General features: G+C 45.6%; 1 protein-coding gene and 1 long non-coding RNA gene across 2 annotated transcripts; both read left to right on the forward strand.

Annotated features, from left to right (window-relative positions):
- Window positions 1-8,144: 8,144 nt before the first annotated feature.
- On the forward strand, window positions 8,145-8,419 carry LOC130238892 (uncharacterized). Its single transcript, XR_008838654.1, has 2 exons — window positions 8,145-8,230; window positions 8,309-8,419. It is a non-coding gene; the product is annotated as an uncharacterized LOC130238892 (long non-coding RNA).
- Window positions 8,420-9,091: 672 nt separating this feature from the next.
- LOC130238891 (procathepsin L-like) lies at window positions 9,092-17,490 on the forward strand. Its single transcript, XM_056470007.1, has 8 exons — window positions 9,092-9,146; window positions 15,356-15,491; window positions 15,632-15,754; window positions 16,077-16,229; window positions 16,421-16,645; window positions 16,844-17,012; window positions 17,133-17,250; window positions 17,337-17,490. The coding sequence occupies exons 2-8, from the start codon at window positions 15,369-15,371 to the stop codon at window positions 17,434-17,436; spliced, it is 1,011 nt and encodes a 336-aa protein (XP_056325982.1). The 5' UTR covers window positions 9,092-9,146; window positions 15,356-15,368; the 3' UTR covers window positions 17,437-17,490.
- The last annotated feature ends 10,497 nt before the right edge of the window (window positions 17,491-27,987 follow it).

Genomic DNA, 27,987 nt, shown 5'->3' on the forward strand with positions numbered 1-27,987 from the left:
TTCAGATATATCAAAATCTGGAAATTTAGAGTCCACTCTCTCCTCTGGTGTATCTGCAAGCGATTTCCCTCGGGAATGAATCTGATCCACATGTCTACGGACTACTCGCCCATCACCCAACATCACCTTATAAGAAAGTGGGCCAGTCGTAACGTTAGCGCTTCAACAGTTGTTTAAATTAAAATTTGGAATTACAGTTATTGCCAATTTCCAATGACCACAAAATACGGTTTGTTTATTTATTATAGATAAATAGCAATTTGTGTAAATGTTCAGTTACATTTCAGTGTGGTTTAGTAAGGTTTAAAATAAAAGTGGTCCCATTAGGCCTAACATGATAGTGGAAGCCAATAGAAAACAGTGTCTTATAATTGTAAAATGGACTAACAATATGGGTTTAACGTTTCTGTTTAATAGAGCTAAAACTCAACAACAAACATTTATAAATCAACAAATTTTTTTTGTCTAATGGTCATTTGATATGTAATGTAACTGACTTCAATAACCCGGTTTGACCAGCGTGGCGCTGTAACGGAGACAGTTTTCAGCTCTTCTGGGTTCAGTTCAAAAGAAGAAGAGACCTTTACTCTTATGAATAACACACTGGACAACAAAAACGACAGCACTTAATCATAGCGATGTGATAATGGCACGATGTAATCTCTGCAATCGTCACTTCAACCACAGTACGTTCATTTATAATAAATTTATACAATAGATTTAAAGCAAACTTAATTACAGTATTAATCCTAAAGAATTAAGAGTGAAAAGTTTAGAAGTTATTAAGCTGCTCAAATATAAATGGAAAAATAATATTATTGCATGTGTAGGTAGTTTGGTTTTCAAAGATTAACCTATGTTAGCCCTGTTTTGATCGTTTTAACAGTTAAAAGGAATGTTCACACAAAAATTTATTTGTCATCAATTGCTCTTCCTTCATTTGATTAATTTATTTCTTCTGTTGAACACAAAACAATATATTTTGAAGAAACCTGTAACAATTGACTTATATAGTATTAATTTTGCCTGCTATGTAAATCCGTGGTTACAGGTTTACAGCTTTCTTCAAAATATCACCTTTTGTGTTTAGCTGAGGAAGTAAAATAATTGATTGGAACAACAAAGCCTCATTTGGATGATGGTTGGTCTTTCCAGCCAGCTTTTGAAAAGACAATCAAGTCCATTTGGGGATCCAGTGGCACAGTTGGGTGAGTGAGAATTAGCGTGGCTGGTAGTGTCGGCGCTCGACGGGGTACTTGGTGAGACCAAGGCCCAAGCCCGCCAAGCCCTGGGGAAGGCGTAGAAATGTGGACTTAGGTTTTGGCGGCTTTGCGTTTGAACGAACCAGGGGTTCAATGGCCAGGCTGGCTTACCCAGGAACAGTGCCCCGACCCCGGGCGAGCTGGTGGGCGATCGTGGGCATGGGGAAACCCAGCCAAGGGGTTGAGACAATGCAGGCTTACCCAGGAACAGTGCCCCGACCCCGGGCGAGCTGGCGGGCGACCGTGGGCATGGGGAAACCCAGCCAAGGGGCTGAGACATTGCAGGCTTACCCAGGAACAGTGCCCCGACCCCGGGCGAGCTGGCGGGCGCCCGTGGGCATGGAGAAACTCAGCCAAGGGGTTGAGACATTGCAGGCTTACCCAGGAACAGTGCCCTGACCCCGGGCGAGCTGGTGTGCGCCCGTGGGCATGGAGAAACTCAGCCAAGGGGTTGAGACATTGCAGGCTTACCCAGGAACAGTGCCCCAACCCCGGGCGAGCACTGTTGGCTCTGGTGCGGCGAGGGGGTTCCAGGGGCACCAGTGACACAGTTGATTGAGCGAGAATTAGCGTGGCTAGTGTCAACGCTCACCGGAGTACTTGGTGAGACCCAGGCCCCAGCCCGCCAAGCCCTGCCCGACAGGAGACCCCTTTTCCGGGATGTCCCGCGCCTAGAGGTGCCTGTCCGGGGCTGATTGTCTCTGACCTGCCATCTGGAATTCGGGGAAGGCGTAGAAATGTGGACTTAGGTTTTGGCGGCTTTGCGTTTGAACGAACCAGGGGTTCAATGGCCAGGCTGGCTTACCCAGCAGGAACAGTGCCCCGACCCCGGGCGAGCTGGTGGGCGATCGTGGGCATGGGGAAACCCAGCCAAGGGGTTGAGACAATGCAGGCTTACCCAGGAACAGTGCCCCGACCCCGGGCGAGCTGGCGGGCGACCGTGGGCATGGGGAAACCCAGCCAAGGGGCTGAGACATTGCAGGCTTACCCAGGAACAGTGCCCCGACCCCGGGCGAGCTGGCGGGCGCCCGTGGGCATTAAGAAACTCAGCCAAGGGGTTGAGACATTGCAGGCTTACCCAGGAACAGTGCCCTGACCCCGGGCGAGCTGGTGTGCGCCCGTGGGCATGGAGAAACTCAGCCAAGGGGTTGAGACATTGCAGGCTTACCCAGGAACAGTGCCCCAACCCCGGGCGAGCACTGTTGGCTCTGGTGCGGCGAGGGGGTTCCAGGGGCACCAGTGACACAGTTGATTGAGCGAGAATTAGCGTGGCTAGTGTCAACGCTCACCGGAGTACTTGGTGAGACCCAGGCCCCAGCCCGCCAAGCCCTGCCCGACAGGAGACCCCTTTTCCGGGATGTCCCGCGCCTAGAGGTGCCTGTCCGGGGCTGATTGTCTGACCTGCCATCTGGAATTCGGGGAAGGCGTAGAAATGTGGACTTAGGTTTTGGCGGCTTTGCGTTTGAACGAACCAGGGGTTCAATGGCCAGGCTGGCTGCCCAGGAACAGTGTCCCAATCCCGGCCAGCGCCATTGGCATTGGGGGCATGGGGGTCCCGCCCCAACCAAGCGGTTCAGACATTGAAGTCAGGCCCAAAGACAGTGCCCCGATCCCGGCCATTGCCGCTGGCATTGGGGGGTGGGGGTCCCGCCCCAAACAAGCGGTTCAGACATTAAAGGCTTGCCCCGAGATAGTGCCCCGATCCCGGCCAGCGCCGCTGGCATTGGGGGGTGGGGATCCCGCCCCAAACAAGCGGGTCAGACATTAAAGGCTTGCCCGGAGATAGTGCCCCGATCCCGGCCAGCGCCGCTGGCATTGGGGGGTGGGGGTCCCGCCCCAACCAAGCGGTTCAGACATTAAAGGCTTGCCCAAAGACAGTGCCCCGATCCAGGCCAGCGCCGTTGGCCTTGGGGGGTGGGGGTCCCGCCCCAACCAAGCGGTTCAGACATTGAAGGCTTGCCCAAAGACAGTGCCCCGATCCAGGCAAGCGCCGTTGGCCTTGGGGGGTGGGGGTCCCGCCCCAACCAAGCGGTTCAGACATTAAGTCTGCCCAAAGACAGTGCCCCGAACCCGGCCAGTGCTGTTGGCCTTGGCCTTGGCCTTGGCCTTGGCCTTGACCTTGGCCTTGGCCTTGGCCTCGGCCTCGGCCGGGGCGAACGTCCGACACTGGAAGAAGGCAAACACAAAACTCCCATATTGCACGCCCCTGGAACTATGTGCTGCTGGTGCACCCCAGCCGCCTCAACAAATTGAGCACTGCGCCGGGTGGCGGTAGTGGGAAACGCTGGTGCCCCCGAGCTATCTCTGTACCACAGTACGGGCGAGGTGGTGGAGAGGGTGGTTCCCCACATCCAGATGGTTCACCAACGGCACGTCTGCGTAGCGAGTGCCACTAGCTAAGTCAATGTTCGTGGCTTAAGTGTGGGGTGCCCGGGGTCTGCTGGTGAGCAGGTGTCAAACTAGAAGACCCTTTGGGCCCGGTGCTTGCCCCGGAAAGGGTGTGGGCCCTGGGGGAAAGGGGGTGGCCTTGGGAGTCAGGGGCTCCAGCCCCTCTAACTTGGGCCCTTGCCCCCGGACAGGGTGTGGGCCCTGGGGTAAAGGGGGTGGCAGTGGTGGCCTTGGGAGTCAGGGGCTCCAGCCCCTCTCACGTGGGCGCCTGCCCCCGGACAGGGTGTGGGCCCTGGGGTACAGGGGGTGGGAGCGGTGGCCCTGGGTGTCAGCATCAGCATTTGGGATGATGGTTGGGTCTTTCCAGCAAGCTTTTGAAACCAAAGTCCATTTGGGGCCATGAGGAAGATGGTTGGTCTCGGGAACGGCCGGTGGCAAGGGCTTGGCGACGCTCACCGGGGTACTTTGAGACCCAGGCCCCAGCCCGCCAAGCCATGCCCGAAGGGAGACCCCTTTTTCGGGACGTCCCGCGCCTGGAGGTGCCTGTCCGGCGCCGATTGTCTCTGACCTCCCATCGAGAATTCGGCGACGGCGAAGAAATGTGGACTTAGGTTCTGACGGTTTGGCAGCTTTGAGAAAGTTGGACTTAGGATTTGACCATTTCGCGCCTGCACCAAGCACGCTGATCGATAGGAGCTTGTTTTGACGCCCCATGGGTTAGGCCCCTGCCCGGCACACCTGCCCCAACATGGGTGGGTCGGCCTCTATGGGTGTGGTTGGTTCCTCCCTGCCTCGGGCGTGCTGTGAGGGAGGCGTGGGGGGGTGTCCCTCCGCACACAACCCCCCCCTTTCCCGCCTCTATCTGTGGGAGGAAAAAAAACTCAAATGGCCCGTCTGGTTTTGACCAAGAGCATGTCCGGCGCTCAGCCCGCCCGCCTGACCCCCTGTGCTTTGTCCCCCCCCCTGCTGATTCTCAGTCCGCGCCGCCCTCGCCCTGGACAAGGGCTGGGGGTGGTAGGTGAGCTCGGTAGAGTCTCCAGCGTGGTGTGTCGAGCCCAGGGGCCGTGTGGGGTACGGGCTGGTGCTGGCTCCAGCCCCTGTGTGTGTGCGTGACCAGTGCTGCGTCTCCTGCCCGTCCGCAAGCACGCCCACCCCTTCGGATTTATCCTTGCCGGCCCTCGGCGGTCTCCCCTGCCCCACCTGACCCCCCCTACCCCTCTCCCCCGGAGGTGTGTGGGGGTGGCTGGTGGAGGCGGAGGGTGGCCGCTAGTAGTCTCTGGCGAGGTGAAACAAGCCGGGGTCAGTGGTGTCCGGGCTTACGGTCTGGCCCCTCCTTTTTGATGGTTGCGGTTCATGATGCGGTGAGCCCCGGAAAAGGTGCGTGTTCGATGGGGTTCTACGACACTGCTTTGAAAGTGGGGAAAAAGCCATGTATAAAGCCCCCGCGGCTGGTGCAGTCCAAGCTGCCCAAAACGTTGCGTGTTCGACCGGGCTCATGCCATCCCTTTGTGGGGGCAGAAAAGGGAACTATAAAAAGGCTTTTTCAAAAAGCCCCCCCGCGGGCTGGCGCAGTCCAAGCTGCCCAAAACTGTGCGTGTTTGGCCGGGCTCATGCCATCCCTTTGTGGGAGCAGAGAAGGGAACTATAAAAAGCTTTATGCAAAAAAGCCCCCTGCGGGCTGGCGCAGTACAAGCTGCCCAAAACGGTGCGTGTTCGGCGGGGCTCATGCCCATCCCTTTGTGTGGGAAAAGGGGAATAAATCAAAAAGCAGTGAAAGTCCCCGCTGCTGGCACGGTGAGGCTGCCTGAAATGGTGCGTTGTTCCTGGGACAAAAATCCACCAAAAGTCGTAACAACTGCTTCCATACAAGTTGGATCAAAGGGATCTCGTAGGTATCGGTCCTTCCCCTTTAAGAGGGGGAGGGGGGACTAGCGTCGCTGACGCAGAAGCGGACGCTTCGTCCGCCATCTTTTAAACCGCTCCACGCAGCATGTGGGTCTCTCTCCCTCCAGCCTTGGTCTTGGACGGTCATGGCCGAATGTGCGCTCTGCTTCAACGTCTACAGCCGCCTCTCGCCGCACCTGTCTGCGGTTCACAAGGTGTCGAACGCGGACGAGAAGAAGCTTTTGCTGGTGCTCGCCGCTGGGCGCGTGGACATACGGAAGACGGCGTGCCCGGTGCCCGGCTGCCGGAGGACGCCGGCCCGCCTAGACAGACACCTGAAGCAGCACGCCGAGCTCTCCGTCTCGGCCAGGAAGAAGGCTATGGGCCGAGCGAGGCGTCGGAAAGTGGCTCGAGAGTTGCGGTGGTTGCGGTCCACTCAACCGACGGTACCCGTGGTGTCTCGGCTGGCGTCGTCCTCCGAGGAGGAACGGGAACCAGACGGCCCGGAAGCCGAGCGTCCCTGCGCCGACCCCCGCTGCAGGCTCGCAACGGAGCGCATACAGGCCCAGCTCTCAGAGCTCCGCAAGCAGGTGGACAAGGTGAGGTCCGCCCAGCTCCAATTCGCCCGCCGCTATCGAGAGTTGAGGAGGGGGGAAGAGGGGAGGAAGAGCAGGCGGGCAAGGTCGTGTCCTGCCCCGCCGGCACCATCCCCCGACCCCGCTCCCGGTCGAGGGCCGGCCCCCGGGCGAGGGGCGGCCCGAGGTCTCCGGGCGGCCTCCGGGCCTGTGGAAGCCTACGATCCAACAAAGTACCCGTACCCGGACCACGCCCGCGCCTTGAGTTGAGTATGGTTATGGCACTTCTCTGTTGGGCTGGTGGTGGGTGTATGTCGTCTAGGCTGACTTTTGACTTTCGCCCCCGTTCTGCAGACTTGCTTTTGGCAGAGTTCGAGGGTTTCCAATTGGGGAGCGAGCCCACCGCCCGTCTGCGGAATAACGTGGCCTCCAAACTGGCGAGGGTCAAGGCCTTCCTAGGCTTCATGGCGACAGGCCACGCGGACCCAGAAACCTTGTCCTTCCTCAACCAACCGGCGCGCATCCGAGCCTGGTCTGCCCTGCTAGGCCAAACGGGCATGGCCGAGCCCACGAGGCAGCACTACCTGAAGAACGTGGCGCAGTTCCTGGATTATCTCTCCGAAACCCCGCCGGCCTCCTGCCGCCTCTCCAGTACCACCCTGGTGCTGATTCGCAGGGAGCTTCGAGCTCTCATTCGCGGCATACGCCGCCGCGTCGTGGTACACGAGGTTAGGACCAAGCAAGCCAAAGAAGGCAGACTCATCTCCAAAGCCACCCCTGCTACGCTGTCATCGGACGGCTGGGAGAAAAATACCTGCCCTTCTAGGTGAGTGTTTGGTCCCCGCCGGTCTGCGTTTCCACCAGTGGCGGTGGAAACGCTGACCTGCTCTCCGTTCTTCACTCTTCTGCTCCAGGGCACCAACGGCTCTCGGTCAAACCGAGCCACATCAGCGTACCCACCCCTTAACCCCCGAATGGGGGTTAAGGGGTGGGTACGCTGACGTGGCTCGATGCCCCAAGGCAAAAAGATAATGTCTGCTCCGGGTCGCCAGCGGCTCTCGGTCAAACCGAGCCACGTCAGCGTACCCACCCCTTAACCCCCGAATTCGGGGGTTAAGGGGTGGGTACGCTGACGTCGCTCGGTTTGACCGAGCCGCTGGCGCCCCGGAGCAGACTATCTTTTTGCCTTGGGGCACCAGCGGCTATTGCTAAGTTTAAACCGTTGGTGGTGTAAACATGGTTTGTTGGAAAAGTCTAACCCCTAACCTCCCTCCGTCAGACAGCCTCGAGTCCAGCCCAGACACCAGGCAGCAGTGGCGCTTCTATGGCTACCTGACCGGCTACCTGACCTGCATCACGGGCCATCGCTGTGGGGTCTTCCAGAACCTGACCATCCAGGAGGTCCAAGAGGCTTCCAGAAGCCCGGACGAGTCCGCCTATGTCATAAACGTGAGTGGGACGTTGCATGTGGGGGCCACCAGTGGTAGGGCTCACTCATCTTCTCTCTGATTTTCCCAGATCACCACGCACAAGACAAACCGAGCCTTCGGCGCGGCTTAGCTGTCTCTCAACAAGGAAGAATACAGCTGGTTCCGGAGGTTTTTGCAGCTGCGGGCTAGCCTCCCCGGGGGGAGCCAGGCCTCCTATTTTTTTTTTACTTCCAGACCCAGTCCCTGTCGAACCCTGAACAAATATTTTCAATCTGCATGGACCAGCATGGGGCTTCCCGGCAAGCCCACCTTCACTGACGTCCGAACTGCCATCGCGACCCACGTGAGTATCTATGCCAGTGCCCCCCCGCTGACCCCCATGACTGCCAGCGGCTTTGACCACAAAAAGTCTCTGTCTGTCTGTCTGTCTCTGACGCAGGCAAAGAATTCACATTCTTCCGAGGATCGCAGGAAGGTGGCCCAATTCATGTGCCACGATACCTCAACCTCAGACAAGTTCTACGCGCTTCACCTAGGCCCTCTCCAAGCACGTGAGCACCGCAGACTCTTCGAGAGGGCCTTGGTGGAGGAGGAGGAGGAGGAGGAGGAGGAGGAGGAGGAGGAGGCAGCGGGCAGAGAACGCCACTCAAGGAAGGGGCGCCAGAGGGCAGAGAGTCCCGGGTCACCCATGGTAAATCAGTTCCTTTTTGGCATGGACCTCAACAGAGGGACGTGTGGTGTTAGGTAACTGGCCTTTTCTCTTTTTCAGGAGGGAACTAGCAGGAGGACGCTGCCATGGCCGCCTTCGAAGGGGAAACGCCCCCTCGAAGCAACCGAAGACTCTGAATCTTCCTAAATAAAAATTGAACAATAAAGGTCATATGGTGTTCAGTGTCTTTATTATTCCTCTATCTGTGTGATAAAACATAGCTTCGAATGGGACAAATGATCCCTATCTCCTCTGTTAGAAGTGTCGCGTGGGACGCCCGCGTCCAGGTTCAGCCTTTGCTAAGCCCCAATTGGGACAAATGATCCCTGTCTCCTGTGGTAAAAGTGTCGCGTGGGACGCCCGCGTCCAGGTTCAGCCTTGGTTGAAAGCCCATCGGGACAAATGATCCCTTTTTAAACACAAAGAGGTGCCAGGCTGGACGAGACTGTCCAGGTCTGCGCCGGCGTTGAACGGCCATATGGCCCATGGTCCAACTCTGGGTATTTGCAGGTGTCTCCCGGGACGGCTCGGTCCTTTGGGCTGCATAAAGAGGTCGGAAGAGGGCTGCCCAAAAGCGGGGGTTAACTTCTGTGAGGAAGTCAAAATGGTGGGTCTTTTTTGCTGTCTGAAAAAAAAAAAAAAAAAAAAAAACACCCTCATTTAGGGGGTTGGTAGGTCTTTCTAGCAAGCTTTTGAAATGCTGTCCGTTTGGGGGATGGTGGGTCTTTCTAGCGAGCATCTGGAACAAGCAAAGGTCCAGTGGGTAGATGGGTGGTCTCTGGAACGGCCGGTGGTGACGGCGACCACGCTCACCGAGGGAGTTGATTAGACCCAGGTCCAAGACCGCCAAGCAATGCCCGACTGAAGACCACCTTTAAGGGACGTCCCGCGGCTGGAGGTACGTGCCTGTTACCAATTGTCTCTGACCTGCCATCATCCTTTCGGCGAAGGCGTGAAATTGTGGACTTAAAGAGCCCATATTATGGGTTTTTGAAAATGCTCTTCCATATAGTGTGTAACACAGCTCTAAGTGAAGTGAAATGTCCAGCTAAGGCTTAAATCTGTAAGTGTAGTGTAAAACTGTTGATTCATCTATAAAAGAGTCGACTCATAGTGCTTCAAACGAGTCATCTTGATAACGAGTCATTAGGTGTTTCGTGATGACGCGGCTACGAAACACAAGTAGTTGCGCGCGCAAACCCGGGACATTTGAAACCTGCGGCCCCGCCCACTAACAGAAAAAAAGCCACACACACATGTCGCGGTTGAAATTGAAGACCGGGGGGGTATTCGCGGATATAACTGAGGACGCGGGTGGTGAGGGAGGTGTCGCCGACGCCGCCCTCTCTTTTCTGCCGCCCTAGGTCGCTTCTAGGACGCGCCGGCCCTGTGTGTGTGTGTCTGAAAAGAGCAGGTATACTGTGATGGGCTAGGAGATCTCCATGCCAGTTCTTGGACTTTTTGCTTAATAAAATAGTTAGTCGTCTGTATTTTCTAGTCCATCGTCTGTATTTACATTAACCCACTGGCAGCCAAAATCCACTATGAAGCGTGTATGCACTGTGACTACTTTTATATTGTTGATTAGCAGCTGGCCGTTTCACTCTGTCTCGCGCTGAAGCCTGTCAGTGTCGTCGACCTGTCGCAGCAGGCTGTCATCGGTCCAATCAGTGCAGATTAGCTTTACACTGAGGAGGGGTTTGGGAACAAATGAATTGCTAAACGATTCATATGGGAGTCGCTGGGATAATTAGGTAAAAATAAATTCAGATTACAAGACCATGAAAGTGTTTTTTGACCTTGCATGCATATTAGACTGTTGTTGGAGACCCTTACAACCAAAATATGACCCTATTTCATGTATAATAGGGGCTCTTTAAGTTTTGCCGGCTGTGCAGGTCAACGAACCACATGCTCTGAGGCCAGGCTTAAACCCGATCAGGTGCGTCCGTTTCCCGCGGGCCCTTGGCCGCGCGTCCTTGGCTCTAAGGAAGAGAGAACCAGGGGGTCTTTGGCCAAGCCGTCAGCCCAAGCTGGTGCGTTTGTTTTCTGCGGGCCCTTGGCCGCGTGTCCTGCATGGTTGAGAAAGAACCAAGGGGTCTGTATGTAAACTAGCTGCCCCAGCAAACACGTCCGAACCTCCGCTACTGGAGGAAGGCAAACATGAAACCTACATATTATCTGTTGCTAGAGCTACGTGCCGCTGGTGCACCCCAGCCACCTTGTAATATGAGCACTGGTCCTGGTGGTGGAACTGGGAAGGGCTGGTGCACCCATGCTTGTACTTTTGTTTTTAAAATGGCCATTGTTGATTATTAAAACTGATATTCAGCAAAAGAGGTGTATGTTTCGTATTTTCAATGAGAATGAAAGGAGGCAGTAATGTAATAGGCTTCGTTTTGTTATAAATATGCATGCAGTAAAGTGCAGTTTCATGCACTGCATGAAATCTGGTCGGGTCCCGCGACAATGCACAGGTACAGCCGCAGGAATGCATACAGCCGAGAGGTAAAGAGAGGGGATAAAAAGTCATGCCAGCAGGAGAGAGGAATAGTCATGCCAGCAGATGAAATGGGCCACCGTGAGAGAGAGAGAGAGAGAGAGAAATGGAGTACTTTCATTCCCTCAATCGCAGAGAAATAGGGGCTTCTACTGTAATTGTCAATGAAAGACTGTACAGAAATCACACACACACAGTGAAATTGTGCACAGTTGGCGCCAGGAGTGTTGTAAATACCCGTGCTCACCTCCCTCGCGACAGAGCGCATAAGAGCTAAATGACGTCAGTACATAATAACCGTTTATGATTATTGCTGAACCGATACTGAATTGTCCGCGTCTGCATCGCGGTGCACCGAAGAAACAATTATTTTGACACCCCTAGTGTATTATGTTAAGCGCATTTGAGCGTCACATATTATTTGCACATTTATTGAATGGAAATGTTACTGATTCATCCAAATTCGTGTTCAGATGGCGCCTTTATTGCAATGTGCATGCAGTCGATCGCTCCGGTGATCGCTGCAAATTGCGCTTTAATGTTTGGCTGGTCAACTGCATGGTATGGAAACCTTATAAATCTGCTAGACATGCAGATGATCCCATCCCATACAGCTGCCACTGCACGGCTCAAAGATACTTTGTAGTGTGCAAATTAACATAATTGCCTAGGAGTCGCCAATGAAAATAAAACAAACACACACAAGAAATGCACGTATGCCAGACATGAAGTTGGCGTGAATCAACGCACATTCTCATGTTATCTCTATGATGATCACGCATGGTCGGATCGATAAGATGTCTGTACAGTCGTACTGTTTCAGACAAAATCACTTCAAAGTGTTTCATATTCAACTCATATCAAACGCGGCGCCGCATAAACTGTTCACCTGACATCCTGTTGCGCGCACCCAAAGTGAACCTCCGCAAACACAGTGATAAAATCACATTCACTGCACGCACAGTTCAATAACAGAAAGCTGATTGGCTATTGAATGTTGGTCTCATTTGTAGTTATAATACTGCAAATTACATTAGGACTAGTGAAATAAAGAACTACATCACCACGAAAACTAAGCAACAGCAACAAAAAATAATTTAAATCAGCATTAGATGTAGCGTTATACATGAACATCGGAAAAATAAGACCTGTGCAAAAATATTTAAGACCTAGAACAGCGAATTTAAGACCTTTTTAAGACCTAAAATTTAGGTTTTTAAATTTTAGACTTTTTAAGACCCCGTAGAATCCTTGTGTAAGCCGGATGGCGCAACAGAGGGCAGGTTTCCAGCCACTTAATTTATGCGCTTTTTGTATATGCACATAAAAAAACGGTTGATGGAAACGCCATGGTGCGCATACATTTTGAAAATGTGTGTGAATGTGTGTGTGAATGGACAAACCAGCAGGCTGAGCACATTGTAAAATATCTAAAGTGTTGTTTTAGTCATTCTTAAACGCCTTAACCATTTCAGTATAAGTGTTATTATATTTTATTACCTCCAGAATTGTCAAAAGCGTCTGCACTCCATGTCTTACACCTTCAAACGCCAGCGCGCATCCACTGCGTGTCAGGACTACCTTCTGAGGTGCAAGTCATTTATTAAATAAAGAAAATGCTCACACAGCTTCTCCTACCGCAGCAAATTCAGTTTTTACTTTTGATATTTGTCGCCAGTTAATCAGGAAGTGGCGATTTTGTTCTCTTTGACTTTTGAGTTTTGGGCAAACATTTAAATAGCATGTTTAGATGATAACATAGCTATTCACACTGCATCAGAACAGCTGTCCCCTTTCTTCCCTATGTACCTGTAGGTGAACAGCTCCTCCGGGTGTGGTCATGGGCATTCATCCTCTGCTATTTCTTTGTCATTTCTACATTCTTCAGATTCAATTATTGCTGTCTTCTCTATATGTCAATCAATACCTTTATGACTGGTTCAAATAACGTACCAGGCTTTTCATAGGTCTGTTAAGATGAGATTTTTTTTATTAATTGCCGAAGTGAGTGGTTGAAATATTGATGAAATTACAGTACTCTGAACAAATTGTGATTTTAAAAGTAACAAAGTAAAATACTCAGCTTAATTTGTACTCCAGTACAAGTAAAATTACTGTCTTAAAATGATGCTCATGAAAGTACAAATACCCCAAAAATGTACTTAATTACAGTAACGTGAGTAGTTGTAATTCGTTACCTCCACCACTGTCAATCACTCATTCATTTTCTTTCGGCTTAGTCATCAGGGGTTGCCACAGCAGAATGAATTGATAACTTATCCAGCATACAGTATGGCCCAATTCCAATTCTTCCCCTTAACCCTTCCCCTTTCTGTCCTAATTCTCTTTAGCTTGAAGGTGTAGGGCTAAGGGGAAGGGGTAGAGACTTTTCAGGACCACATTCGAAACCAAGGGGTAAGAAAAATTTTAAGCCCTTCCCCTTCACACTCGGTTTTAAGGGCCATGGGGAAGGGATAGTGGTAGGGCTTCAAAAATAGAATAGGGCCTATGGTTTTACACAGCGGATGCTCTTTCAGCTGCACCCCAGTACTGGGAAACATCCATACACACTCATTTACACACATACACTATGGATAATTAAGTTTATTCAATTTACCTATACCACATGTCTTTGGACTGTGGGGGAAACCAGAGCCCCCAGAGGAAACCCACGCGAACATGCAAACTCCACACAGAAATGCCGACTGACCCCGCCAGGACCAACAACCTTCTTGCTGTGAGGCGACAGTGCTAACCACTGAGCCACCGAATTGCCCCACTGTATATATTTACACAGATGTATATTTTTTTTCTAAATTGTCAATTTCATTTTGCATAGAAAGTCTGCATGCAAAGATTTAGATTTTTTGTTGTCTTTACAAAAGTGAGGAACATTACGTTTCTGAAATGTGTTTGGACTGCAGCAGAAAGGCATATGCATTCCAACAGTGGTGTTTTAAAACACTTTTAAGCAAATGCTTACCGGCAACCGAGCTGTTTTCTTTATTTTTACTTAAAGCGGGCAGCACGGTGGCGCAGTGGGTAGCACAATCGCCTCACAGCAGAAGATCCATGTTTCAAAGCCTGGCTGGGTCAGTTTTTCTGTGTGGAATTTGCATGCTCTCCCTGTGTTCACATGGGTTTCCTCCGGGTGCCCCGGTTTCCCCAACAAGTCCAAAAACAAGTGGGATAGGTGAATAGGCTAAGCTAAATTGTTTGTAGTGTATAAGTGTGAATGAGTGTGTATGGATGTTTCCTTGTGATGGGATGCAGCTGGAAAGGAATCCGCTGTCTAAAACATATGCTGCATAAGTTGGCGGTTCATTCTGCTGTGGCAACCTCTGATTAGTAATGGGACTAAGCCGAAAAGAAAATTAATGAATTTATTAATAATATTTATTAATAAAACATCAGAAAAGACAAGCAATGCTAAAAAAAAGTTAATGGGGATAATAATCTTCTCAGGGAAAATAATCTGAAATCCCAGTTTATTATTTAAGAAAATGAGATTTTGTTAGAAATATGATTTGAAACAAGAACAATCTGTGAAATTTAAAGTTCACTTAGGAAAGTACTGTAACTTAACACCAACTATCATTTTAACTCTAAAAGTTTTTATTAGCCTAAAAGTATAAAGATTTTTATTTATTTACTGCTTTATGTTTAAATAAAGTAAGATGAATAAAGGATAAAATGGTAATTAAACAATTATCACTGTAGGGCAAACACACACATTTTTAAATGTGCAAAGATGTTCTCTCTCCTGCAGCCAGAACAGGATATATAAAGAACATATTAGTACTGGAAGTATTGTGTCTACTAATTTAGTCAGTCTAAATTATTAATAATAATTCGTATGTAGAGTGAAAATAATTAGCATTTAGTGTGAGCACAAAACAGAAGCCACTGATGCCATTTAAAAATGCTTAGTTTTCTAAATGGACTTTGTGTTTTCTCTTGGATTATTTTCTGTCTAAGCATGTGGGATTTGTCAAACACACCCTTATGTGACGAGCACAAACAATGATTAAAACAAACCTAACAAACAGACTGTAACAACCCCCCCAAAAATCTCTACATCACCCAATCAAGTGTAGCATGTTTTATTAAGCTTTCCACTTGTGTATTGTAAATGTTGATTTTATAAACTGTGGAAATAACAAAACATTTCTGATTACCTTAATCTTGTTACAGTAGACTAATAATATAAAGAATCGCCATAGTCCATCGATGAATACTCCATCTTGTGACGCTAGATCACATGACAAGATGAAGTTCTTGCTAGACCTGATTGGCTGTAAATACTTGTTTCATCATCACCGTCAGCCAATGAGAGACCACCTCTATGTTCAGACAGGCTTTAAAACACACTCAGTTGTAGGCAATCACAGTCAAAAATTTGGTTTGCTTGTGAAAGGTAAGAGTAAATCTTTCTTTTTCCCTCCTTCATAGGAGTCAATACTTGCATTATATTAACGTGACATTTAGCTCCACTAATTGTGCTGTGACTTTATTAAATGTTTTGTAAATGTTTTCTTTACATTGCATCAAATTGAGCTTTTTTTTACTATTATTATTTATTACTATTATTGTTTTTCCTCTTACAGTCTTCCAGGCAGGATGATGTTTGCTTTGCTCGTCACGCTGTGCATAAGTGCAGTGTTTGCTGCTCCAACTATAGACATGCAGTTAGATGACCATTGGAACTCCTGGAAGAGCCAGCATGGAAAAACCTATTATGAGGTGAGAAGACTAATAATAATTTATAATGATAACAATAATTTCTAGCCATATATCAGCTTAACATAAATGAATGATGCAATGCATGTGTTTATGCTGAACTGGTTCTTTGCAATGTCTGATATATCTACTTTCTACTCCAGGACGTAGAGGTTGGGAGGAGAATGATTTGGGAGGAGAACTTGAGAAAAATTGAGCTACACAACTTTGAGTACTCCATGGGAAACCACACATTTAAACTGGGAATGAATCAATTTGGTGACATGGTGAGCAGTTTAGTACTACAGTCAAGTTATTTATTTCTCCTATCTATATTGCTTTATACATTCTAAATTGTCAAAAAAATAAATAAACTATCAAAATGCAAGGATTATTCATTAGTGTGAAACCACATCAGAATGATGTTGTTTCTTTATTAAATGATTCAATTACAGTCAACAACATCCTGGATTGGAGATATAAGCTATGCGTGTTTTAATGAATCTTTAGCAAAATGACTTTAATTCCCAATCTGAGGTGCTATTGATACTTTCTAAAGTACTATTTGTAAGGCTGTATTTTAAAACTTTTCACAACATTCCCTTTTAGACAAATGAGGAGTTCAGACAGGCAATGAATGGTTATAAGCATGACCCCAACCGAAAGTCAAAGGGCGCATTGTTCATGGAACCCAGCTTTTTTGCAGCCCCTCAACAGATTGACTGGAGACAGAGGGGCTATGTTACTCCTGTCAAAGACCAGGTGAGTTTAAAGTAACTGAAAACTGCAAATCTTTTATGCTAAATTCGATAGTAGTTGCATATTTTACAATTAATCTATTTCCAGTTGAACAGGTAAACCCAGTTTGTGCTAAAATATAAATGGCTTTTAAATTTCAGTATGTGTATCTGTAGCTTTACTGTTTGGTGACTCTTCTGTTTTGTGATTTTTAGAAACAATGTGGATCTTGCTGGTCTTTCAGTTCAACTGGTGCCTTGGAGGGTCAGCTCTTCCGTAAAACTGGAAGGCTGGTTTCTCTAAGTGAGCAAAACTTGGTGGACTGTTCCAGACCACAGGGCAATCAAGGCTGTAATGGAGGCCTCATGGACCAGGCCTTCCTGTATGTTAAAGAGAACAACGGGCTAGATTCTGAGCAGTCCTACCCTTATCTCGCAAGGGTAAGAATCATACTGTGACAGTTTCTGAGCAAAAAAAATAAAAAATTCTTTTGAAGACATGGGGTTGAACTGCTGTATTTGCAGATTGTGAAAAAAAAAAATTAGTTTTTTTTAATGTCTTTAAATGAAGATCACTGAATATTTTGAGACTCCAATGTAGCATTTTTTTTTTTTATTATTTTAACTTTGCGTTTGCAGGATGATCTGCCATGCCGTTATGACCCCCGTTTTAATGTCGCTAAAGACACCGGATTCGTGGACATTCCCAGTGGTAATGAGCTTGCTCTGATGAATGCTGTTGCTGCTGTGGGTCCTGTATCTGTTGCTATTGATGCAGGACATCAATCCATACAGTTCTATCAGTCTGGTAGGTGTCTGATATCCATCAGTTTTAATTGTATATTTACTAAAATGGTGGTTTATGCATCTATTAAATTATTACTGAACTTACTTTGCCTTAATTCCTTTCTAATATTCTGAACTTTAGGCATTTATTATGAGCCGACGTGCAGCAGTAGTCAACTTGATCATGGAGTCTTGGTGGTTGGCTATGGTTATCAGGGTGCTGATGTTGCTGGGAATAGATACTGGATTGTGAAGAACAGGTATGATGCCAATAATTTTTAGTTTTGCAGGCACAAGCTTGATTGCATGTTTTCATATTTTATTATTTCTTTCAACCCTTTTTCAGCTGGACTGACAAATGGGGTAACAAAGGCTACATCTACATGGCTAAAGACAAAAACAATCACTGTGGCATTGCAACATCGGCCAGCTATCCCCTAATGTAAGGCCACTGGAGCCTTCTCTGCATTCTGAAACTGACAAGTTTATAGTTTCTCTGTTTTAATGTGTTTTTAAATCTTCTATTTAATCAAATTGTTCTGCTGTTAGGGCTGTGTTGTGTAGTAGTCTTTATGGAAAAATCTGCTCTCTTTCTTTTGTTTTATATATTCTTGTTTATCCAAGAATGAAAAAAATCTGTTCTTCATCTATTTGACCTGCAAATGGATAAATATTAAATTCTGGCATGGAAATCTTAAGTCTGTACTGTATTTATTTGCACGCCCTGTAGGAAATCCCATAATAATAATAAAAAAAAAAAAAGTTTTTAAAATTGTTTCTTACAGTAGGTCTGTGTTGAACTTAATTGTGCAAATTAAGATTAAGCTATTCTGATTATGCAATAAAATTCTGTATAACCGGACACAAAAATATTTGATATGCATTAATGGCAAATGTTTAATGCTAATTAAGTGTAATTTGTAGGTTAACCTATGCAGTTTATCTGAAAATGTTTTCTATAAAGAAAGGCTGGATGAGATTAAATTATTAAGCATTTGTTTTTCTTGAAGTAGAGCTGTTTACCCTCTTCATATTTGGTTAGAGGACAAAATTGTTGAGACCTTTACTGTGTGTACTGTAGTTTCAAATGGGGATATAAAGAGATTTTAGTTGCCCTTGAAGTCCGATTCAATGAAAAATTCAGCCTGTAGTTTATTACATTTCAGTATTTCCTCTAGGATTTTTTCCAGCTGTGGTGGCAGACTCTGTTGGGCATTTTACACAGACCTACCAACTACATGTGGCGTTATTTCATTGACAAATGTTGTGAGCGCAGTATTAAGTCGAGATCACATTCTTGTAATAACCTACGAGCATGTCAATCTCTGTGCTCAAGCTCTGATTTCCTCTTCTCGTGCACAAAACTTCTTGCGTGCCCTCCAATAAATGCTGCTGAAGTGCGATTTTAGTGCGTTTATGTAATGAGTATGTCTCCAGCATTTATTAGATTTGCTAGGAATATTTATGAATATCTCTAACAGACCTACATAGTGGCATTAATGCATCCTGAAGTAAAATGAAATGGCTATAGATAAGATAAAATGATTGTATGCAGAACCACAGTCCTTTATCTATAAATATAGTATAATTATGGAAACTGTGTTCATCATAACTGAAAGCTACGTCGTGTTTGCTGGCCTCACACACCTGTCTGTCTGTCAGTCAGTCTGTGAGCACGTCACCTTAAAGGGTTAAACAAAGAACGCACAGCACTACTGTTACAGAAGTTTGCGCTTTCATAATTTACTTACCTTTTAATACATTTTCGGTGCGATTATAACCTGCTTTAAAAAAAAAAAACAATATAAATAAATTTTGGTGTGGCACCCCGCCATGGACGAATGAATGTAGCGGAAACCATGCATTTTACAGGCTAATTCCTTTAAAACCATTTATAATGTAGGGTATAATATGTTGAGCATTATTAGGTGTGTAGTTATTTTCAGATAAACGCAGCTTAGTTGAAGGTAGATTTTGACCAGTAGTTCCAGGCAGACAAGTAGTTCCAGGCAGATTTAGACCAGATTACCATTCTATCACTACTCATTCTATAATTTTACCAGCTATTGGCCAAATCACCACCTCTGTTGTGCTTTTATTTTCTAAAAACTTAAACAGCACATCGTCTGATTAATACTCTATTAAGGCCCAATCCCAATTTTACCCCTTAGCCCTTCCCCTTACCCCTTGTTTTGCGTGATCCCGTGAAGGCTTAGGGGTGTCCCAAGGAAAGTGGTGAATAGCACCTTCGAATGAAAATTTTTCAGGACCATACTCGAAACCAAGGGGTAAGAAAATTTCCCGGAATACACCAGCCACAACAGCAGTATCGCAGCACTGTTCTGACTGCACTGTTCTTGTCGGTCAGACTTATTTGTGTTATTTATGTTAAGGTCTGTGCCAGTTCTGGATGCATATGGACGATAGATGTTTATTTTTTAAATCTACTTTGTGTACCATTTACCATTTTTACCTAATCACTTTTTTTTCTTAGGCTCTGCCTGAAACTATGTATTTTCATGTTTAAAATTAATATGCACACACTCCACAGTAATGCATAGAAATTTGCCTCAAGAGAGACAGTGCAGGGAGGGTTAAATTAGTTAGTTGGAATGTAAAAGGGATGAATAATAATGTAAAAAGTGTAAAGGTTTTTTCCAAACTGACGACGCTAAAGGCTAACATGTTTTCTGCAGGAAACTCACCTTAAGAACTCTTGCTATAAAAGTCTGAAGAGATCTTGGGTAGGTGTTCCATTCGGGATTCAACTGCAAAGCTAGAGGCGCAGCTATCTTATAAGAATACTCCATTTAACCCTTCTGAAGTTGTCTCTGACCCCAACGGTAGATATGTGATCGTGTCAGGCACTCTTTATGATAGTCAAGTGGTATTAGTTAGTGTTTACGTGCCCAACTGGGAAAACCCAGACTTTTTTTACCAAACTTTTTTCTAAATTCCCAGACTTAAATTCTTACCAATATTTCTTAGGAGGTGATTTAAACTGCATCCTAAATACTATTTTAGACAGATCATCCCCTAAACCAGCTACTCTATCTCAGTCTTCTAAAATCATGAACTCCTTCATGGAAGGATACAGAATGGTTGACATTTGGCGGTTAATAAATCCCTCCTCTAGAACCTTTTCTTTCTTTTCCGCTGTTCACCATACTTACTCACATATTGATTATTTTATCACTGACAACAAACTTATTGCCCGAGTACAATCTTCTCTTTATGACAGTATAACCATCTCTGACCATGCTCCAGTAATTCTAGAATTGACTCTCTCTGGATATGGAAGAGGCTCTCATATTTGGAGTATGAATGTCTTACTTCTTTCAGATGGTTATTTTGTTGATTTAGTTTCTGAAAAAAATCCTTTTTTTGAGACAAATGTTACAGAAGAAGGCGACGCAGTGGTGCAGTAGGTAGTGCTGTCACCTCACAGCAAGAAGGCTGCTGGGTTGCTGGTTCGAGCCTCTGCTTAGTTGGCGTTTCTGTGTGGAGTTTGCATGTTCTCCCTGCGTTCGTGTGGGTTTCCTCCGGGTGCTCCGGTTTCCCCCACAGTCCAAAGGCATGCGGTACAGGTGAATTGGGTAGGCTAAATTGTCCGTAGTGTATGTGTGAATGAGTTTGTGTGGATGTTTCCCAGAGATAGGTTGCGGCTGGAAGGGCATCCGCTGCATAAAAACGTGCTGGATAAGTTGGCGTTTCATTCTGCTGTGGCGACCCCGGATTAATAAAGGGACTAAGCCGAAAAGCAAATGAATTAATTTTACAGAAGGAATGTCTGCTTCTATTCTTTGGCAAACCCTCAAAGTTTATTTGCGTGGAGAAATAATTTTTTGTTCTGCTTATATAAAAAAAAAATTCACTGCAAAAACCTGAGCGATCTTTCTGGACCAATAGGCAAAATAGATCAGAAATATGCAGAACGTCCAACCTCATCCCTATATAATGAAAAGGCTCTCTTACAATCTGAATATAATCTTCTTTCTTCTAACCAAGCGGAGGAAGTTCCACTCAAGGTCTCCGTGACGTCTGACCTAGTTTGGTGGCTCCTGAAAAAGTTACACAGAGACAGGCAAATGGACTGAACATTCTTACATAAAACAGTTTGTTAACTTATTCATTAGTTAAAATCATTTCAAAGTTAAATGCTCATTTAAATAATCAAATAATCATATTTAATAAAGATAATGAGAAACAGGATGATGTGAAAAGGATAAACGTTGATCCATGATGAGACGGATTGGAAGGCCGAAATCCGAATCCTTCATTCCCCTTTGGCATCTGTGAAAATAAATGGTATTAATTCAGAATATTTTTCACTTTATCGTGGGACAAGACAGGATTGTTCCCTGTCCCCACTTTTATTCGCTATAGCTATAGAACCCCTTGCAATAGCTTTTCGTTCCAACCACAACATAACTGGTAATTTTAGAGCAAATAAAGAGCAAAAAATCTCTCTCTATGCCGATGATGTTGTTCTGTATATCGCAAACCCAGAAACCAGTTTCCCCTATATTTTGGACATTTTGAAACAGTTCAGTAGCATCTCAGGCTATAAATTAAATTTAAATTAGAGCGAGCTCTTCCCAATTAATTCAGCTGCAAGGGCTCTTCCATTATTAGCGTTCCCATTTTAGCTAGCCTCACATCAGTTTCGTTACTTTCGTTACTAAACAGTAACAAGGAAATATATAGATCTTTTCAAGCATAATTTTATTCTAATTCTGGATCAAACGAAGCAAGATCTAGCTAGGTGGACGACTCTTCCATTATCGCTTGGAGGCAGAATTAATACCATAAAAATTAACATTTTGCCTAAATTTCTTTTCTTATTTCAAAACATTCCAGTGATTATACCCAAATCTTTTTTTAAGACTTTAGATCGAATATTTGCAGAATTTATTCGGAATGGAGGCCCAGCAAGGATTCAGAAATTATTTCTCCAGCAACCCAAAAGATTAGGTGGATTTGCTTTTTCCAATATCTTACTTTATTACTGGGCAGCAAACATTTATAGCATCTTATATTGGAGCCAGTCCCACTACGGTCTTTGCCAGTAGGTTCCAGCATGGGTTGTAATGGAATGTGACTCTTGTAGCAGAGTTTCTTTACATTTCTTGTTATGCACATCATTGTCTATTAAATATTCTTGTTTTTTTTTTTTCTAACCCTGTAGTCTTACATAGTCTAAGAATTTGGAAACAATTTAGAAAACATTTAGGTTTTCAGGCAATGTTGTGTTTGTCTCCTACATATAAAAATCCTTCTTTTTTGCCTTCTATGTCAGATGGAGCATTTGCATTATGGTTTAGAAGAGGTATTGTAAATATTAATGATCTCTTTCACGAGAACACTTTTGTAACCTTTCCATATCTTTTAGAAAAAGTCAAGCCCTCAAAAACTCACTTCTTTAGGTATTTGCAGACTCGTGAATTTATAAGAAATACATTTTCTCACTTCCCCATACACCTCTTGTTATGTGCTACATGTTTCCAGCCAACCTGTATATGTGTCTCCTCATGATACGCTATAATTTCTTAAATGTCCCCCAGAACACAATCAAAATGAAAGCATGTGACGGCAATCCTAACTGATACTCCTGAGAAGCAGAAAATTAAAAAAGCTTATAAAGAAAGACAAAAAACTAGCAAGGAAAAGCAAAAGAATAGCAACCCAACAGTAAAACATAGTTAGCAGCTCTGAGAAAAGTCTTAGTTGATAATGTGTCTGACTATGGGTGCTCTGAGGATGAGAGTAGTGATCCAAGAAACACAGATCTGTCTGTGGGAGACTTTGTCATAGTTAACTTTGCAAACGAAAACACAAGCATTCTTTACATTGGCATGGTTAAGAAAGTTGTGGATGACGAGATATGCACGTCATGATTTTGCCAAGTGTAAAGTGATCCTGGATTAACATCTATGTTGATGCTGGAACATCATTTGTGAACATCGAATGTAATCCATACCTAATCCCTACCTCTAACCCCAACCATAACTGTAAATTACTGCCAAAATCAGAGGGGAGTAATAGTTGATAACAATCATGTAGAAGTGCAACCTAACCGTAAGCCTAAACTTCACATAAATGATAAACGTATCCCTTATTTCTGATTGGCTGATTGAAATGATGTTCAAGACATTTGGGTGAAATTAGGTTGGCGAGGAGGTATGTGCACAATTTCAAAGAAGAATCCAGGGAAACACAAAAGAGTCGGAGTTGTAGAGTATGACAGTAGGCTAATGTTCTAATCCAGGTAGGTCTAGTCTTGTGTTCCGAGTCCCAAGCTGTTTTATCTGGTTCTGATTGTCCTTTTCTCTGACCCCCAGACACTATAGCTGGCTCTAAGGGTAGTGTGTTCTGATCCCCAGATTGTGGTCTAATTTAACTGGTTCTATCTGTCATTAAAATGTAAATTCAAATAGTTTGAATTAGATTGCTGTATTTGGTTTTGTACAGAGTATTTAGAAGGTTTAGAAAAACAAATGTGCTTAATTGACCAATCCCCAATTCATAATTGACCAGTTCTGAAATGTGTGGTTGTCAAACTAGCTGTCAGGATACAAACGTTTACAACATGTGTTGTTATGGTAGTTTTAAAGTGGAAAAGTAAGAGGATCAGTTTACCCCTGGCTGGTTCACTTCACCCCTTTGATTTTTCTGGTCTGTCTCAGTTTACCCCAAAGCTGGGGTAAATTGAGACACAAAACTACTTTTTTTTAAAACAATCATATTTTCACTGGCTTTTATCCTGAATACAGCCTGATGAATTCAACTGCTAGAAAACAGTCTGAATTAGTGATGGGTCATTCTTGAATGATTCGTTTATTTTGAATAAATCTTCAATATGACTCGGGAACTACGAGTCCTCTCATTTCAAGTCTTTTAAGTCGTTCATCGCAGAAAAGCAGAAGCCAATAGCTGCGTCCCAAATCTCCTAATGCACTATTCTACGACATTTTGTAGTATAAATTGTGTAAGAAATATGTTCACACTGAAAACTCTAAAAATAATAAGTGCACTTTAATTACCCGCATGATGCACTCATTCAGCCGATAAAATGAAGTGTGTAATGATGGTCACTTCACGCACTCAACGACCGCAGCTTTGCTCACGTAGCGGAAGGGGCGGAGCTATCGGGCGTACGTGTTAGATAACTTTATTTATTTTGGATGGTGAAAGCAAAATTTTCCTACGAGAGTGATTATAGCACCTCCCAATGGTGAACGCGGTTCTACTCATGGCAAGTATTATTTGACAGTTAGGTCATTTATTTCACTGATTTGGCAACCATCAAACGTCATCAGGAAAACGGTTAGAATTTCCGCTTAATAAAAAAACATTAGTGCTCCATTTGGGATGACAATACATACATATACTATGCTGTTGAGTGTGTAAGTGCATAAGTACATAGTGCATAAGTGCATAGTGTATAGTATGCCATTTAAGACGCAGCTAATTATTTGCGTTTAGAGCCAGAAAGAGATTCGAATTGTTCGCCTCTCGAGTCCGCTATCGGGTTTGAGTCATTCGTTTCTCACGGGCCAATCATATGCATTTAGAGCCGGAAAGAGATTTGATGCGTTCACCTCTCGAGTCCTCGAGTTTGAGTCATTCTATCACGTGATGAACGAACGACTCAAGAACCAGAAGACTCGAAAGGTGAACTAATCATCATAGCTCCTATCGGCTCAAACTGTGTACATTGCTTAAGATTATATGTGACTGTCAGTGTAACGTGAACGAACCACTGACACTTGAAGACATGAAGAGGTGAGCTGAGCAAAGAGATAAAAATACCTTCATAGACAAAAGAGCAGGTAAACATTGAATTATTTTCTCCTTCTTTGTCGTGTAATCAAACTTTTGGGCTCGTTGTAGATGTGTTTTGAAGCAATTCGTAACATTTTAATAATATTTTGGCAAATAGAACCAAATGAACGAAATGACTCGAAAAAAGATTCATTCATCTCGATGAATGAGACTCAAAGATTCGAGTCAGTAAAATGATCCGAACTTCCCATCACTAGTCTGAATTAATGAGAAATGTGTAAATTTTACTAATATATAATTTCAGCTTGCTTACAGGGGAGAAAATGTAAAAAATGTCTCACTTTACCCCACTCTCCCCTACAGTTACGATCTTATTGCCGCATTAGATCATTTTGATAACATAATATATGCCTTCAGTGATTTCCTGAAGATAAATACAAAAAAATAACACAACTGGAACAACTACAGCAGTCGCGATCGTCTGATCTCATATGAAGCAGGAGATTGCAATGACATATGATGAAGTGTGCAGGTGCTGTAGTGCTGTCCCAATAGACTATATGCACGCATTACTTCCGCGTTTGTCTAAGGCTGCGCTCCAACTTCCGGCCCGGGTGATTTTAAGTGGAGGTAAACAGTATTATGAAGGAGTCGTCAATATTTACTCGCTGTTTGCAGGAATTATGGTTAACGATGTGCAAATGATTAACCGGATGTGTACTACAACACCACAGAGCAAACTTGAGAAAGGTTTCAAGTTTTATGCATCTTCGTACCTGTGCAATTATGAAGGTAAGTTCAGCTAGCCTGTAGGCTAATGTTAATACTCTTACAATCCATCTATCTGCAGCTTTATCTCGTTAGTAAAAAAATGTCATATGTGTAACTTACGTAATTCTGTATCAAAGTGTCAGGTAAAAACGGGGCAGGAATAAGATCTCAGTGAGAGCTCATTACTACCGAAATCTATGAAGAAATCGGAGTCTCCTCACCAGCTGAGAGTAGGATAGCATAAATGATAGTGGTAAAGTTGGTTTCATATTCGCACATTTGTTCATTTAGAAGTCCCTATATTGTTTACCATGTTACTTTAAATATTCGATTATATAAGATAAGATAATATAATAATATAAGATATTATATTATTAAGGAGAATGTCTGAATATCAGAATATAAAACATCCTGGTTACGTATGTAACCCACGTTCCCCAAATAAGGAACGGAGACGTGTGTCTGTATAAACAGACTTTGGGAGTGCTTTAGATGACCAATTACTTCTGAAGATAAGAAAACGGGCCAATGAAATGCCAATTGAATTGGCGGAGCTTAGCTCCACAGCTGAAACTGATGAGCCAATTAGGGCTATATCAGTCGGCTGCTGGAGCCAGCTCATCAGAATTTGCCTGCTGAAGAGCCGATCGCTCAGCTCCCAGCTGGAGACTCAGGTGCTGTGGCAGTGGAGACACACGTCTCCGTTCCCTATTCGGGGAACGTGGGTTACGTACGTAACCAGGACGTTCCCCTTCATAAGGGAACTTCTACGTGTGTCTGTATAAACAGACTTTGGGAGACTGTATGGAAAACGCCACAGCAGCTAAGCCCGTAGCACTCCTGATGTGTAGTTTGCCAAGCCAAAGCGTAAGCGCACTGACATCACCAAGAGCGCAACCTTCCAATGTCCCCTAGGCCCAACATATTACCATTACATGGGAATAAAAGTTTTAAATTGGGGGTCGTAAGTGTGCTTTTACCTAGCTAATATAGACTAAGGATTTTGGAAATACGACAGTACGTTGGGAAAGCGTGCCAATCCCCAAAGGGGGAGGACGCAGCGGAGACCACCTGCTACCCTAAAAGGGGAGACCTGATGGTAAGGAGACATATGGACTAGCATTAATGAGTGGGAGTGCTACATATGATAAGCTGGTTAGCGATTTAGGGAAGACAGCATGGTAATAATGCATATGGCATCACCAAATGGGGATGCACATAGCTGGCACCGATCCTCAATATGCGTGTAGACCAAATGGGCATACCAACCGCACACTGAGCCATGCACTCGACTCCTCCACTGAGTCGATGCTGGGGGCCTCGGAGGAATTCTCTAGGGTTCGCCTGGGATGGGGAACTTACTAGTAGAGTAGGAAAAGCGCACGCATCTCCGGGTTAGGGAGCCTGGCGCAGCAAGCGTTTGTGACACCGAGCTTAATTCCCCCCGGATTGTTTGGGGTTACCCAATAACCGGGAGGAAACTGGCTCCACTCGAAGGTTATAGAACCTCGCAAATGTGTTGGGTGTCGCCCAACCCGCAGCTCTGCAGATATCTGTGAGAGAAGCGCCGCGTGCTAACGCCCATGAGGAAGCGACACCTCTAGTAGATTGCATTGATAAGCAAGGGCGATGGCATCAACTAACCAGTGGGCCAACCTGTTTTGACACGGCACTTCCCTTCTGCCGACCACCATAACAGATAAAGAGCTGTTCACATGATCTTACATTTTGCGTTCGTTTGACGTAAAGGCGCAAAGCGCGAACGGGACAAAGCAGTGAGTGGGCTGGGCATGCCACCTCTGCAGGCAGCGCTTGCAGGTTCACCACCTGATCTTTAAATGGGGTGGTAGGAACCTTGGGCACATAACCAGGTCAGGGTCTCAGGACAACGTGAGAGTAACCCAGCCCGAATTCAAGGCACGATTCGCTGACCGAAAATGCCTCCAGATCCCCAACTCTCTTGAATGACGCCAATGCGATCAGCAGAGCTGTCTTAAATGACAGAATTCTAAGAGATACCGAATCGAGTGGCTCGAACGGATCTCTCTGCAGACCCGCCAGGACTATAGAGAGATCCCAAGAGGGCATGAGAGGGGGGCGGGATGGATTTAATCGCTGTGTGACTCTGAGGAATCGGATGATTAGATCATGCTTCCCGAGCATGTTGCCATCCACCGTGTCATGATGAGCGGAGATGCAGCCACGTAAACCTTCAGTGTGGAGAGTGACAGCCTACGTTCCAGCTTATCCTAAAGGAAGAATAACATAATGCTAATCTGGCAAGTTCGGGGGTCTTCTCGGCGAGAAGCGCACCACTCAGAGAATAGACTCCACTTCAGGGTGTAGGCATGCCTCGTAGAGGGTGCTCTAGCCTGAGTGATGGTGTTAAGTACCACAGGCGGTAAGTCACCTAAGTCCTCCGCGCTCCGTCTATGGACCAC

The sequence above is a fragment of the Danio aesculapii genome, chromosome 12 (assembly GCF_903798145.1).
Source record: "Danio aesculapii chromosome 12, fDanAes4.1, whole genome shotgun sequence".
In the NCBI taxonomy this organism is placed as follows: Eukaryota; Metazoa; Chordata; class Actinopteri; order Cypriniformes; family Danionidae; genus Danio; species Danio aesculapii.